Source organism: Juglans microcarpa x Juglans regia, chromosome 7D (genome assembly GCF_004785595.1).
Source record: "Juglans microcarpa x Juglans regia isolate MS1-56 chromosome 7D, Jm3101_v1.0, whole genome shotgun sequence".
NCBI classification, from domain to species: domain Eukaryota; kingdom Viridiplantae; phylum Streptophyta; class Magnoliopsida; order Fagales; family Juglandaceae; genus Juglans; species Juglans microcarpa x Juglans regia.
Genome location: NC_054606.1, coordinates 11,728,777 through 11,745,254, shown reverse-complemented (window position 1 = coordinate 11,745,254; position 16,478 = coordinate 11,728,777). Strand labels below are relative to the sequence as shown.

Sequence of the window (16,478 nt, the reverse complement as noted above, 5' to 3'; positions counted from 1 at the left end):
ATAAGTAGGCTAACATATTGAAATAAGTGTCAAAGGGTACAAGAGATTTGGAGGATGGTTATTCAGGATATTAGTTATTATACATTTGAGTAGTATTTTTAGACAATAATGCATTATTTGAGACCTTGTAAAGGTTGTTTTATTTTATATGTTGAAGGAGTTCGTTAACTTCATGTAGAGGAACGTATATTTTAAATAAATGAAGTTTACATGTTATAGAATGTTTCCCTTTTTTCGTTTGGAATCTATGCTTGAGTTGTAGGAAATATGATTTTTAAGTGGCAGGAACTAACTCCCTGATCCTTCGGGTACAAAGCATTACATATTTGCTATTTTCCAACTAGTGGATGCAAGCATTTTGACAAGTTTATTGGAAAACTAAGCACTCTTATTTCCGTATCTCCAAATTTAATGTTATACATGCCCTCACATGGTAAAGGGGTTTGGCATCATGTTGTCAACGATGACATTGCAATGAATGTGTTTGTCACTCTTTATTTAGTTTTGATCTTGTTAATCGTCCTCCAATTAAATATTTTTCTCATCTTGATGGCTCCCATTCTTAAGGGTGGTTCCACATGTCATCTCTGGCCATGGAGAACTTGGAGTATTGATCACTAACTATCGTCCTCACATTTTCATATATATTGGTTTCGACCGCTCCCGAAAGGGTGGGTTCGACATTTGGTTGTCGAATCCTGACTGTTCCGGTGTAGGGAGCTGCTGAATCTGCCATCCAATGCTAAAAGGCATAGAATTTGCCATATGAAGCACATCTGACACCTCCCCAACATTGGTTCCTCACTGGGGCCAAATTCGGCATATCTGACCTCCTTAGCGTCCGAATTTACTTTCGGCATATTTGGCACTAGAGGTGGCTCCCACCCATCAGCTAAGGTTCTTTTGTTTTTTAAGTTTTAATTTGAAGATTTTTAACCTGAAGGAGGAAATCCCCCAATATTAGGATGTGTTCACCCCGCGTACTCCTTTTGAAAAAGTAGGCAAATATGTGACCCACATGAAAACTCACTTTTTAATGATAGGATCCACTTTAACGAAAGTGTACAAGACTTGCACATCCTAAGACTATATCCAGTAATACTCTTCAAATTATATATATATATATATATTTTTATATATAATCTAAAGGAGTTTTTTCTTTTTGAAAATGATAAACTTACAATTGTCTACAACTATTTACCACTCTATTTAAATTGAACGGTAGTTAAGTAAAAGTGAAATTATTTTTTAATAAAGTGTCAAAATTGCATTGGTTGATTTCAAATGAATTGTAAAATACTTGTAAAATAGTTGTAAGTGTATCATTCTCTTTTTTTATTATGCCGCATCAACTGTTATGTTAATTAATCATTATTAATTCAAATAATTGAAGAATTCTCCAACCATTTTATCATTGGTCATTGAACGAGGTCAATGCAACTAGTTCAAATTGAATCGGTTAGAAAGGGAATCAATTTAGTGTAACTTTTGAGTCGTTTATCGAAGTACTTCAATCGGATAATTTAAATTGTTTCAATCTGAATACAAATTGATTTAAGTCAATTCTAACCGATTCAACATTGTGTTTGATAAATTAAACTTTTTTTTTTTTTTGTATGAAAATATGATAGAACTAAGTATATGTTATCTTTCTTCTTTTTTTTTTTCTCATCATATTCAATAAGAATGGTAGAGAAATTAAAAGATAAAACATAGTGCTCTTTATTTTCTTTAGACGAACATAAAAAAATTAATAGGTGAATGAGTTTTTTATATTATATTTGTGGTTGTGTACCAAATACTATAATTTTGATGTATTTATAATTTAATGGTATTTATATTCTTCAAATATAATAATATTCAAGGCAAGGAAATATAGACAATTGGAGTAAAATACATAAATTACATACTTATGTCAACTAGTGGTGACGTGCAACTAGCTACCAAGCTGCTCTACCCTACGTATCAAGCAAGGGAAGGGACGCGCTGGGAGAGGGCTTTTTATTTTCTCCTTTTGTTTGTGCTTCTACCTGGGCTTTTCATTCTTTTTATAGAGACTCGAGGAAATTTTTCTAATCATTTTTGTAGAGAGGTGAGGCACTTTTCCATGTATATGAAATGAAAACCAAGATGACAACTTTCAAAAGACGAGTTAGGGACGGGGGAAGAGGAGGCTCTCAAAACCAAATGAGACTAGAAGGGACATGGGAATTAGCACCATTCCCATGAGTGTTGTTGTCTTGAAGAGCCAACAAAGGGCCGGGGCAGCCCTCTCTCTCTATCTTGGTCTCAGTTTAGCATCATACATCAATCGAGAGAAGATTTAGATTGGTTGTGGTGCGGATTACAAAGCTAGCATGTAATGTTACCAAGTGGCTAGACTACGAGTCATTGGTAACACTTCTTGATTTTATTCTTGTCGAGATTTTGTTGGAAAGATATGTGGCCATGAAATAAGGATTAAGCAGAACATAATTGACTGAACCATACGAAGGGAGGGGAGGGTTATAGGTCATGATCTTGTGGTTGGGGTGCATCAGGGTATCGATCTGGAGCTATAGCAAATGTGACTTGATCACTCGGTTATAGAAGCTATAGATCCACCGCAGTTGCACGTGGTTAAACTTGGGCGTTGGGGTGTGTTTGGCCCCCTGGGCCCCAACTCGCCCCTTTTGGGCGAGTGCCCTCGTTCGGATGCTGGGGTCGTATTGCCCCCTCCTCCTGTGAGGAGTAGGTCATCGCATAGAGAGAGAGAGAGAGAGAGAGAGAGAGAGAGATACTTGGGGTTGGAGGCGATGGTGAGAGGGAGAGAGTCCGAGAGATCGAGTAGCAATGGCGAGTGACCGGCAATGAAACAACGTCATTTTATTACAAGTCTGTTTTTTTTTTCAATAATATATAGTGGGCCAGGCGAATGGGCGAAAACCTAGGCGGTCATGGGCCTAGCCTAGCCCCGTACCCCGTTGCCCCAGACTGGGGCCGGACCGAGGGAGCTCACCACCTAGCCTTAATTTAAACTATTTAAATTCATATCATATTTTTATTGAAACTAGTTAATGAGTTCATATTCTAAACCCTTTTATACATGATGTTAAATGCTTGAATTGCATTATATATGGTTCTTCATATTTTTATTAACATGTGAATAACCGATTTAAAATGATCATGAATTGTTCGATTCAATTTGTTGAATCAGTCGATTGATTGAAACGGTCTTTCACCGATTCCGAACCCAATTTCATTCTTTTAAGCCTCGAGTCTCAAATCATAAAAGTTCATGACACTTTGTATTATTTCCTCTACAATGTTGTCATTATTCTTCATATCTTATTTCTTATCATTAATAGCATTTAAAAAGCTTCCTAACAGATTATAAGTAAATAGAATTAAAAATAATAATTTTCACGTGCATTGGATGTGGGACTAGTTTCATTAAAATCCAACGGCCACATTAGATGGGTTTCAAATTTGCAAGATACTCCTAGCAATGAGATCGAATAGGAAGTTTGGAAGATAAAAATTTTTAGTGCACTTTTTCAAAGATGGGTTTCCCATTGCAGAATGGTTGATAATTCCGAAGTGTTTAGTGCAATTTTTCGAATGATAATAATATAATTTTTTATTTTAAAAGAAAAAAAAGAAAAAGGACAGACAAAGATAGAGACTGAGAGAGCTAGCTAGCCAATCTTCATCATGTGTGGCCATTATGAGAGCGCTCTCCGGCATAGGCCAACTGCCATCTCTCTCTCTCTCTCTCTCTCTCTCTCTCTGATAGTTCCAGTGTGTACATGAGTAACATGACCGCTTAGCATCCCATCTATAACTTCTTTTCTTTCAATAAAAAAGGTCTGAAAAGGAGCCAATCATATTCATTATTTGGCCGCAGATCCAATATTTCAGATCCCCACTCTTTTTCCTGGCTACCTTCCCAAATAGCAAACCATTTGCAAAACCTCACATTCTAAGTATCTATCATCTCCTCTAGCTATCAAAACAGATAAGCTGCATAAAACTTAGTATTTCTAACTAATAATTGCGCCCTTTCGCCAACCTCCCTAACTTCACTCTCTCCCGGCTTTTATAAAATCCCTCCTCTCCATCTCAAAACACCAACACCTCCTACGCTTGCATTTCCAAAAATCACAAGCAAACGAAAGCCCGCTTCCAAAGTAAATTACAAACAGGCTTTCTTCTCTTTTTCACACATATCAAGCCACCAGCAACCACCACTGTGAATTTGAAACGCACTAAAAGTATCGAAGATCATGACCAAGTGCAGTGTCTTTTCACTCTCAATTCTACTTGTTTTTCTCTTCTATGTTATTAACACTTTAGCCCAGCCCACCGCGGCTCCAGTCCAATCCACCGCTGCTCCAGCCCCACCAGCCAATGCTCCAGCCAAGCCGGCAACACCCCCAACCTCAGCCGCCACGCCTCCCGCCTCACCTGCCAAGCCTCCAATCCAATCCGCCAAGGCGCCTGCCCAATCCGTCCAAGTACCTGTACAAAAAGGCTCTATTGATGTCACAAAAATCCTTGCAAAGGCCCGTGGTTACTCAGTCTTTATCCGTCTCTTAAAGAGCACTGGACTTGCTGCGCAATTATACGGACAACTCAACAATTCAAACAATGGGTTCACCATCTTTGCACCTACGGATACAGCATTTTCAAACCTCAAACCGGGTACTATCAACTCTCTATCTGACCTACAAAAGACCCAACTAATACAATTTCACATCTTGAACTCCGTGATTGGTCTGTCCAACTTCCAAACTCTAAGCAATCCAGTGCCAACAGAGGCCGGTGATACTAGCGCTGGAGAATTCCCCCTAAATGTGACCACTGCCGGCAATCAAGTGAACATCTCAACCGGCCTTGTGAATACCACAATGGGTGGTACAATATATTTGGACAACCATCTAGCGATATATCGAGTGGATAGTGTACTTCTTCCATTGGACATTTTTTCTCCTAAGCCTAAAAAGGCTGCTGCTCCTAAACCGGCATTGACAGACTCAAATACTACGACTACTGCAGAGAGTCCATCTGGTGGTGGTGGTGGTGGTGCTACTGATTCTTCTTCTACAACGGACACCGATGCTAGCAAAGTAAACGCGTCTGGTGTAGTGAACCTCAGTGCAAACAAAATTTTGTTACCGATCGGAATTGCTGTGGTTGCATTCTTTGTGGCCAAAGGAACTTGACGTCGTAATATAACCAGCTTGAATTCCGGAATGCATTGTTTTTCCCTTGGTGGAATCATTTTATTTAATGTACTGCTTCTCTAAGTTGGGTTCATAACATTGTTGCATTCTCCTTACTCGATATCTATTGTTTTCCTTTTTTTTTTTTTAATCTTCTTTTTTGTTAAAGTCGTGCATTTTAAAGGATGGGTTTTCTTGTTAGTCTTCTACTGATTCCCCTTTTCCATTTTCTTTGTAATTTATATGAATTTTGTTTAAATTTTTCTGAGCGTTTTTAGTGGTCTTGATCGTTTATTTTTCACTTTTAACCAAATCGAATTAAAGTTAAACTGAAAACAAAGATACAGGAAGGAGTGGGCGTCCTAAACAAACAGTTTACAATAGTAAAATAAAAAAATAAATCTTTACATCAGCCTACTGTTGATTGCAGCCGCAACACACCTTACGTGTAGAACGGCTGATGTGCTACGGACCTGCTCAGTGATGTGGTACAGTGAGCTGCTCGGTGTGTAGAGAAAAAAAAAAACTAACGTATAGAGGGGAAAAAAAAAACCAGCTCAGGTGTGCTACGGCTGATGTGCTACAGTAGGATGCTCTATAGCTTTACTCAAAATAAAAATAAAAAGATAAAAAGCGCAATAGATTAGTGGTTCCGAACCTTGTTCCTTGGCGAAACCAAAGAGGGAATGTGTCAAGTGATTTGCTATTTTCTAACAAGTGGATGCAAGCATTTTGACACGTGTATTAGAGATTCTCACTTTCACTACCTCCATATTTTCATTAAGGAGAAACATGAATTTATAAGCATATATAGAGTCCAAATGATACATGCAATCGCTAGTAGCATCGTGGTCGCACACAATAGTATACCGTCTAGTACGCTATTGTGCGGCATGTGAGGCACATGCACTACTTTGGTCATTTGGAACACCGCTTGAGCAGGTTGTTTATCAACGACTTGTTAATTCTCTAGTGAGGTGTGCGCGCGCATCCCTTGGGTGGTTGGAAGGTGATAGATCTAACATTTGATGATCTCGACCTCGAGGGAAAATTGGAGAGAAAAAGTAAATGAAAAGGCAATTAACTTTATATTATAGTAGGAGAGGAGTGTCATCGCCAAAGTTTTGAATTTCGTTCTGATGACCATTCTGGTTGCGTTACTAGAATGAAATATTTCAGTACCAGTACGTTTCGGTCTACTATATTGAGATAGTCTTTATATATATAAATTGAGTATACATATAAAAACAATCATATATATATAGAAAAATTATATTCCAAATAATTGGAATATATATAACTATGAATATATTAATTATACAAATGTATTTTTTGGTTCCTTTAAATCGGTGTTATCATTTATAAACGAGAAATAGAGCCAGTGTAGCTGTACAAAAGTAGATGGAACTTTAGTAAACAATAGGAAAACTTGGCAATGTTGGCATTCCAATTTCCAGCTATCTCATAGCTAATAACTACCAAAACGATTGCCGGTTAAAAACTAAACCATTCATTGATGGTATCTAACCATAAATAAGGTATCGTTTGGTTATGCAAATGATAAAGGTGTGCATCTGGACTAGAATTTTTTCCGGTCCGGTTAAAAATCTGGAAATCCAGATGATTTGGGTGGATAACCGCCGGGATTGGATCCAGGCAAATACAAAATTATTTATATCCCCCGGATCGGTTATGGATCCGGTATTTAACTGGTGTTATCTGTAACCGGCTTTAACAAAATTTAAAACCGAAAAGCATAACATGTATGTTAAATGCGCACAGCCACTTCCTCTCTCTCTCTCTCTCTCTCTCTCTCTCTCTCACTCTCTCTCTCTCTCCCCATCCCTCTCTCCCCAGCGAAACCCAAGCATCCTTCATCAAATCTATCGCTGCCAGTGACTAGCAGTGGCCGTCGTCTGTTAATGTCAATTTTTTCTCTCTACTCAATAGTTTCCTCTCTCTCTCTCTCTCTAAGTTTGTATTTGTAGATTTGATATTATGTGTTTGTAGATCTGCTTTTTGGGTTTGTTTATTTTTAAAATCTTCTAGCAAAAACGTTTCTGTAGATCTGAGTTCCTGTGCTTGTAGACCTAAGTTTCTGTCGGCTGATCTATGTTTTTCTTTTCTTTTCTTTTCTTTTCTTTCCTTCTTTTGGGTTTGGATTTGTATCTGTGTTTGTTTTGTTTTTTCTACTGAAAATATTTGTTGTTGTTTATTTACAAATTTTGTATCCTAGAACGAGAAGACAAGATCTGATGTTGCAAATTTTTTTATATATGTAAAAACTCAAAACCCCTCATTTTCCTCTGTTTTCACCGCCACCTCCAAACCCTACATTCTAATCCAAAACCGATTTTGACCTGACAAGAAAATGGCTGAAAACACCCAAATCGCAAGCAACAAAGAATATCCAAAAGCACCCAAAACCCTCTTCTCGCGAAGACTTCTAGCCCTATTATTCTCTGGTAGGTCTGTATGCACTTTAAATTTCTCTATGTTCTTTGTGTTTGGTTGCTGGGAGAGTTCGTTTTTGTAGATATGGATTGATTAGATTTGGGTTTTCGTTTTTGTTTTGACTCCATAACCATTTGGTTTGTGAATCTTGGTTGCCATTCTAGCTTCGAACGTTTTATGGGGTTTTTGAAATTTCATAGTATAGATTTGGTTTGTCTTGGTTTTGAAGTTCCTGTAGATCTCTTGCATATCAGACTCGTTCAGATAGCCTATAGTGAATGATTTGAATCTGTTCTTGGTTGTTTGTTCTGTCCTTTCTATTTCTCGATAATCTTTTGGTTTGGATCTGTGTTGGGGGTATTTTTCTTTTTTTTTTTTTTTCTGATCTCTGGATGTTGGGACTGTGTTCATCAATCTTTTTTTCCCTTTTTAGTTTCGATCTGGGTTTGTATTTTTTCTTCCTAATCTATAGTTTATTTTCAGTTTTTTCTTGCTATTCATTTCTTTTTTTTCCTTCCTTTTGGTTTGGATCTGGGTTTGGAGAAATCTGATAAGAAATCCCAATGCATACTCCAGTTTATTAGGCCTCACTTCGTCTCTAGTCTCATTCAGGTATCTCTCTTTTCTCCTATCTGTTCTCAAGAAGTGAACTTCATGACTTGCTGAGATGATTATTTTGTGTGAAGTCCATGAGAAAACTGTCCACATGACTCAAACTATGAACTTCATTTCTTCACACCATTATTTCTCTCTCTATTTCTCAGAGATGAGCTTTAGAGAAGATAATGGTGGAATGTGAAAGATGAAGAGAAAGATTGTGTTATGCATCTTCCATGGGATATGATTTTATGCTTTCTCACTATTTCATTTTTTCTCTAATATATATCATATCAGTTGGGATATGATTTTTTTACTAATTTCTTGATTTCCTGTTCTTTGTTTCCCACAGCTCACAATGACGGGATAGGGGGCTCAACTTCAAATGTTCTTCCACAATTCTCTACTACTGCTTTTAAATTTTTCACTATTTGTTCCTTGAAAACAACAATGTAATATATTGTGTATGTTGATGTCTATTACTATTTATTTTGTTTTATAAAAATTTGAATAGGCAATAAAAAATGTTAAAAAAAATTCAATATATAAAAAAATGCCTATAAAAATAATAAACATAAAAGCCTATAAAGAAGCCTTTTAAAAAGAGTTAAATTTTTTTTTTTAAAAAAACATTTTAATATTGTTAAAAACATATTTATTTAAAAACAAAACAAAAAACATTGTATAAAATCCGGATATTGGTCCAAATTTGGATGAAAAAGCCTTTTAAAAAGTGTTAAAAAGTGTTTTTTTTTTTTTTTAAAGCATTTTCAAGGTGGTAAAAACATATTGTTTTTTAAAAACAAAAACTCAAAAAAAAAAAAAGTATAAAATCTGGATTTTCAGTTTGAAACCGGATATCCGGGTCCAAATCCGGATATCCGCCTGGATTTCAATCCGGTTTACCCGGGGCGGATATTCGCCCGTTTTTTAAAATCCGGATCCGGATCCGGATCTGCCCGGATATCTGGATCCAGATGCACAGCCCTATCAGATGAGATGAAATGTTTTGTTGAAAGTTAAATAAAATATTGTTATAATATAAATTTTTAATATTATTTTTATTTTAAAATTTGAAAAAGTTGATTTGTTTCTTATATTTTATGTTAGAGTTTGTGAAAGTTGTAATTATGAGATGAGATGAGATGTTTGGTGTAAGTCGAAAACAAGAAGTTGAAACCCCTCCCTTTTAACGTGGCAAAGGTGTTTGAGACCCAAGAAAAACCCTGACCCATTGATCCCAACTGAACCACATGTGAAAGGTAGAACCTAGAACGACAACCCATCAAGTTGAAGATTTCTTATTGTTTGAATAAAATGGTCATTCAAGATAAGATTAGCTTCCCCTCTTTGCTCTCCATAAAAAAAAATCGCCCTTCTTCCAAAACCCCAAGGGGCCAAAGGCCATCCAAAGCCGCAAATGGGTATAATCCTCACCAGCAGAATCCAAGATTCTTTAACACTAAACTCGAGCAACAACCATATATCTAAGAATCTCTCCTCCCCTTTATCTTACCTAATCATTACTTGCATGTGGAGTGGGTTGATTTTAGTGTGACGTCCGAAATCGACCTGCGGCAAAGTAACACTAGCTGGGCATGGAGTGGAGACAGATCGATTTTAGTGTTTTGAAGTTTTAACTTTTAGGATTTTATCATTTCACTGCTCGCAAATTGCACAGAAGGAGAAAAGGGGATGAGAGAAAACTATCGCTAAATGACAATTATGTCCTCACTATTCAAAACTATTCACAAAACTGCCACTAATGCTTATTTCGGGCCGAAACGCCTTTGTTGTCGGAATCGACCAAAACTTATGGAACGGCCGAAATTTGATCCCGTATGAAACAATAATCTAGACTGTGCAACTTACTGTTCTTGCATGAAACTTCTGGTCATTCCGACTGAACGAACTTTAAAAACCTTGACTCAACCCCTCTCCTTTGGGGGTTTTTTTTTTTCAAGAAAGGGGGGAGAATTTTATTTTATTTTTAAGGACAATTTATAGGGTATAACTCCAATGTAATTTAGAACCAGTCCTTTGTCAAGGCTTGGAGAGAAGAAAGGCAAACAAGGTGCTTTGGTCGCTTTGACAACACAAATATTCTCAAGTATCTCACATATTTTCAAGTAGAGGAAATCTTATAGCCGGTCAGTCTGCTTTTCTTCAAATAACAGCCATCCATTGAAATTTTGCCACGTAGTTCCTCTATTTCAAATCCCATATACTTGTTCCACACCTGATAACTGTGAAAGGATGTCCTTTGTGAAAAACCCTTCTTCCCTCCTTCCCTCTTCCACATAAGCCTTATCCTCTCCCAAAAAGGAAACCTCACAAGTCCACTACTGCTGATTTGCTTGCCGGTGAGGAAGCCTCACACGTCCACTACAGATTTGGTCAAGTGGATTTTTTTTCTTTCAAAATTTTAAATTTGATTGATTAGGGAACAATTGGGTGGGGATGGATTTTGTTTTGCTGCTTGTGCCTTTTTGCACATGATTTTCCATTTGAATCGATTGAGTAATAAAATACACATGATTATGATCAAGTGATCTTCTGTTGTTGTTCGGAAGTTGGTTTTTCAAACTATTCTGAGCACGAAAGGGTTAGGAACATGGGATTGCGAGGGGATTTAGATCTATTAGCTAGAAGCAGAGCAAAAAAAAAAAATACCATGTTTATTTTCTCAACGTGAACATACAGATAATAGAGAAATGGGTGGAACTTTTGTATCTTTATGGACTAAATTAGCTGTTCTCATCCTTTTTGTAGAAGAATTTTTTTCTAGAGAAGCAAATGGCATGATCGAGTAGAAAAAAAAATAGCTAGCATGATAATCCAGGGGAGATGGTGGGTGACGGGAAAATTATTAGAGGGTGACAGAATTGGTGACGTGCGGCGGTGAGCAACGAAGACAAGAGATTATTTCTGTGATGCCGAGGTTGAGGCTGAGGTTCGCCTGGCTTAAAGCGAAGGCGAGGTTGAGTTTCTGCAGAAATTTTCTATTTTATCTAGTGTGATGCTCTTCGTCTGACTTGTGTTGGAATTACTCACGTGGTGGAATTCTATTGGAGGTTGTTAAAGCCTCAACAATAGATGGACCGGTGCAAAGCAGAACTCTTTCAAGTATTCTCAAATTTTTTTCTTTCCAAACATCACTCAAATACAAAATATTTTCAAATTTAAACTTTCAACTTTTTCATCTAATCATTATGTAACCATTACAACTTTTCCAAACTTCTAAAAAAAAAAAAAACAAAATGCTACTACTTTTTTAAAATTAAAAAAAATTATATTAAAACAATTTTTTAACTTTATAATATTTTTATCCAATTTTTCTCTTTCATTTACTAAAACCAAATAAAACATCTTAACTCAAACTATTTTACTACTATTCATAGATATACTGAGATATTCTAAGTATCAAAATGGACCCTTAGTTATAAAAACTTTAAAAGTAATACTAGATACAATTATAGGTTGTACATACTCCGCGCATTAAAATGCATGTGATCACCTATTTGTACTCTCTTTGAAAAAAGTTAGATCCACTATTAAAAAGTAATTTTTTCATGTGGGTCCCAAATTTAACCACTTTCAAATCACAAGAAGTGAGCGAAACTTACACACATTCTAAAATTGTAAATATCATTTCTTAAACATTAGTTTTTCCCATTTCTCTCTTCTCAAACCTTTCATATGATTGTTTAAGGAAATTCAGGATCCGTATAATCATTAATTGCCTCCATTTTCCATCTTTGTTTTTGTTTTTGTTTTTTTGTAGTTATTGTAATAGGGTTATTGCCCGGAAATCCAACTCCTTTTAACAGTATTGATATATATGATTTACTTGGAAAAAAGATGAGAATACCAAGAATATCAATGACATGATGAATCCTTTGATTTAATCGAATACAGTTAAAGCTTGGAATGAAATGTATGCTAGGAGTTCCACTTTTTCCTTTTCTTATATAGCCGTGGGTGGTGCGCGCGGTCAAATTAGTACAATACACGAATTACATATATTGTAAATGTCTAACTTGTGCTAGGGAGAGTATATCATCTTCATTGCTTAGGACAAACTTGTCAACTAGGGTCAGTAAATTAATCCAAGTGATCACCTAATGGCGTACAGTGAGTAATTTAAACCAAGGATGAGCTGCATGGTTAAGACAATAGATCGATGTCAAGCTTCCTCAACTTGTATGCATAGTTGGGTTATTTTGAATAAACAAAACTCATGGTTGCTCCATGAAGAAAGGTATTAGACACGTATAGTTTATTAATTAAGAGGCCAATTGGAACGGACTGCAAGAGCAGGTATGACATGGATTGGACTTGGTCGTATGAGAGGCTCATAGGTTTTCATATAGACGGATTCATCCTGCTGCTAGAACTACTTGGCTATGAATCTAGCTTGAATCTGCTTTTAGAACAATCAACTCTTTCTTACACTTTGAACACATTTTTATCGAGTGAGATTAACTGTGCATCAACTAGGATTCAGTTAATGAGTAAGAGTGAGATGAGCAATGTGCCTTAGCTCAAGTAAGACTGAGATGAGTAATGTGCAATCATAGGCAGATCAATGGCATGAACTGGGCATTCTTAAAATATAGATTGACCTAATAAATCTAGGGTAGTTTCAACTAAGAGTATAAGCTATTCCATTATGTAGAGAAGTATGAACAATTTGTGCGTAATACAATCAGAGTTTAATTAAGAATACCCTTCATTTTTTGTAAATGTGTTCTTATTGTCCATCGGATTAAAATTGTGTGGCAAATCATGTTGAGAATTGTTGGGATTAACTGGTTATCAGCAGCTAATTTGAAGTAAAATAGCAGAAGCAAACAAAAGAAAAAAAAAAAGACAACCACACTCACAAAACATCAAGATCTAAGTAGTTCGGCTCAGAGTAAGCCTAACTGGTGGGGTTGATCTCAATGAATTCACTATCAAACAAAAGTGGAGAACAATAGATCAATCCCAAAGTCCTAATACACCAAATGAACTCTCAGGAATCTTACAAAAGGACTTTTCTCTCCCTATCTATATTCTGGCTGCTATAAATCGTACAATACAGTGAAAAATACATGTATTTATACCTAACGGTGCAGGAAACCCTAGTTTACGAATATTCGCTCAAGCAGAGTGTCGAGTGAAGCTCAAGTGAACATTAGGTTTGGCACTCACTTGAGCTAAGTGTCGAGCAAACTCTTTATCTGGATCTCTTCTGAAGGAGAGTTGAGTGAAAAATATGTAAGGGTTATGCTCGAGCTACCTGTCGAGTGACTGTCCATCTAACAATCTATTTGAAGCTTTGCTTGAGCGATAGGACCACCACTCGAATGAACAATTTTGAAAGGCACTTTTTCAGCAGGAATCAAGACACCTCTCAACAAATATTCACCTTGGCTTGAATTCTGTCAAGCCTAAACAAAATCCATTAAACCAAGAGTCAACCCCCTTCACCAAATCCCCTATGAGAATCCCAAACTCCGAACACCAATCAAGTCCTAACAAAGGTTGAACTTGTATACAAGAACTGGCTTCATCATAATATATGATGGATTCTAAGTGGTAGTGATCTTCTGAATTGCTATCACACCCTCTATAACAACCTCTAGAAGAAAATGATACCTGACATCAATGTACTTGGTTCTCTCATGATACACAGAAATTTCATCTTGTTGTAATCCCAAATCGCTGATCAAACCTTTCAACTAAATGGTCTCCTTCACTGCTTCTGTTGCTACCATGTATTCTACTTCCGTAGTTAAGAAAGTAACAGTGAATTGTAGCATTACTTTCCAACTAATGGCAGAGCCACAGAAACTAAAAACATACTCTATTAGTGATTTTCTCTTGTTTAATTCCCCAGCATAATGAAAATCAACATAACCAATGACCATTGAACTGAAATCGGTTTCTTTATCAAAGACTAAGCCAAAACTCAAAGTCCCTTTCAAATACATGAGTATCAATTTCACAACCTACTAATGAACCTTACCCGGATTAGTCATATACCTGCTAACAATGCTCACTGCCTGTAAATTGTCTGAACAAGAACAAACCATTGCATACATGATACTACCCACTATACAGGAATATGGAACACTTGACATGAACTGTTCCTCCTCGTCAGTCTAAGGAGATAGAGGACACTGAAAGTTAAAAATATGTAGCGAGTGGTGTACTTATTGGTTTCGAATTAAACATTCCAAATCTTTCAAGAACTTTCCCAATGTACTTTCCCTAGGACAAGTACAACTTTCTACCTTTCCTGTCTCTGTGGATTTCCTTCCCCAAAATCTTCTTTGCAGTGCCCAAGTCTTTCATTTCAAACTCATTACTAAGTTAATTTTTCAACAAGCTAACATCAGACATGCCTTTGGCAACAATAAGCATATCATCAACATAGAGTAGCAAATAAATGAAAGACTCATTAGACAACTGTATGTGGTAAACACAACTATCATAGCCATTTCTCAAATAACCATGATTAATTATAAAAGTATCAAAGCACTTTTACTATTGCCTCAGAGACTGCTTCAAACCATACAATGATTTCTTCAATTTGCACACATGATCTTCTTTACCTTCAAGAATGAACCCCTTTGGCTTATAAATATAAATGGTCTCTTCAAGTTCACCATGCAGAAACACTATTTTAACATCAGGTTGTTGTAGCTCTAGATCGTACAAAGCAACCATGGCGAGCAACACACAGATTGAGTTGTGTTTATAACTAGAGAGAAAACTTCATTGAAGTCCACACCTTCTCTCTAACTGTAGCCCTTTGCAAGTAAACGTGCCTTGTAGCTTGTATATGCAACTCCCTAGATTCCTTCTTTCTCTTGGAGACCCATTTTCACCCAACAGTCTTTGTCTTCTTAGGAAACTTAAGCAAATCCCAGGTCTAGTTCTCATGAAGAGACTCAATCCTTCACTCTTTGTTCTACACCATTGTGCAAAATCCTTACTCTTAATAGCTTTCGAAGAAGTGGAAGGCTTCTGACCATTAATGCCCTCTACCATAGTAAGTGCATACATCACCATGTTTGCATGAGCATATCTCTGAGATAGTTTGATCTATCTCGTTTGTCTAATAGTAGGTATACTGTAGTGTTGTGCACCATGTGCGCTACTATCAAAATCAGAATCATGCTCATTAGTAGTAACGTGATCTTGGCTGCCACTCGGGACCCCTTGTAAAGCTTGAACTTGCACCTCCACCTTGTTACCATTACCCTGCTCTTCACTTGTAGACACAGTAAACTCTTTTCTCAGTTTAAGCATGGATTTTTCATCAAATACAACATCCCTGCTAATTACAAACTTGGGTAATTTAGGATATGTACACCACAACTTGAATGCTTTAACCCCACTAGCATATCCAATGAATATGCCATTGGCTCAAGTTTTCCTTCATTAACATGAAAATATGTTGGACAACAAACCATTCTCAAATTTGAATAATCAGCCGGAGTTCCAGACCATACCTCATTTGGAGTCTTCAATTCAATAGTTGTGGTTGGAGAGCGATTAACCAAATAGCAAGTTGTCTTGACTACTTCAACCCGAAATCTTTAGACAAGTCGACATTCGAAAGCATACTACGTGCTCTCTCTAAGAGAGTCCTATTCATCTTTTCAGCTACTCCATTTTATCATGGTAAAATGGAGTGTGTCTAAGTATATGGTGTCTGGCAATGCATTCATCTTTGCAGAATTCATCAAACTTGCCTTCACAGAATTCCATTCCATTGTCAGTTCGTATCGCTTTAACATTTTTCCTGTCTGATTTTCAATCAAAACCTTCTACTTTTAAAGTTAGCAAATATATCGCTCTTTTGTTTCAGAAAATAAACCCAAACCTTTCTTGAGTAATCATCAATAAACGTCAGTAAATACTAAGCACCACCTTTTGATGGACCAGAAAATGGACCCCAAAGATCACAATGAATATAGTCTACAGTACTTTTAGTTCTGTGAACTGTAATAAACTGAACTTTGCATTGTTTCCCAAAGAAACAATGCTCACAAAAGTCAAGTTTCCATATCTTCTGATCACACAACAGACCCTGCTTCCACATATATAATAGACATTCCCTTTTCACTCATATGACCCAAACGCATGTGCCACAAACAAATAATGTCTGAGTCTGAATCATCTTAAACAGACACTGCAGTTAACCCTATCAATGTACTGCCTTGAAGG

The 16,478-nt window shown here is 36.6% G+C and overlaps 1 protein-coding gene across 1 annotated transcript; it reads left to right on the top strand.

The window, feature by feature from the left end:
* The first annotated feature begins 4,124 nt into the window (after window positions 1–4,124).
* On the top strand, window positions 4,125–5,360 carry LOC121238340 (fasciclin-like arabinogalactan protein 12). Its single transcript, XM_041135178.1, has one exon. It carries the CDS (start codon window positions 4,266–4,268, stop codon window positions 5,202–5,204), a length of 939 nt encoding a protein of 312 aa, XP_040991112.1. The 5' UTR covers window positions 4,125–4,265; the 3' UTR covers window positions 5,205–5,360.
* The last annotated feature ends 11,118 nt before the right edge of the window (window positions 5,361–16,478 follow it).

Excerpts from the sequence above, each read along its gene's own strand:
- LOC121238340 (XM_041135178.1), top strand. The coding sequence starts at position 4,266 with ATGACCAAGTGCAGTGTCTTTTCACTCTCAATTCTACTTGTTTTTCTC.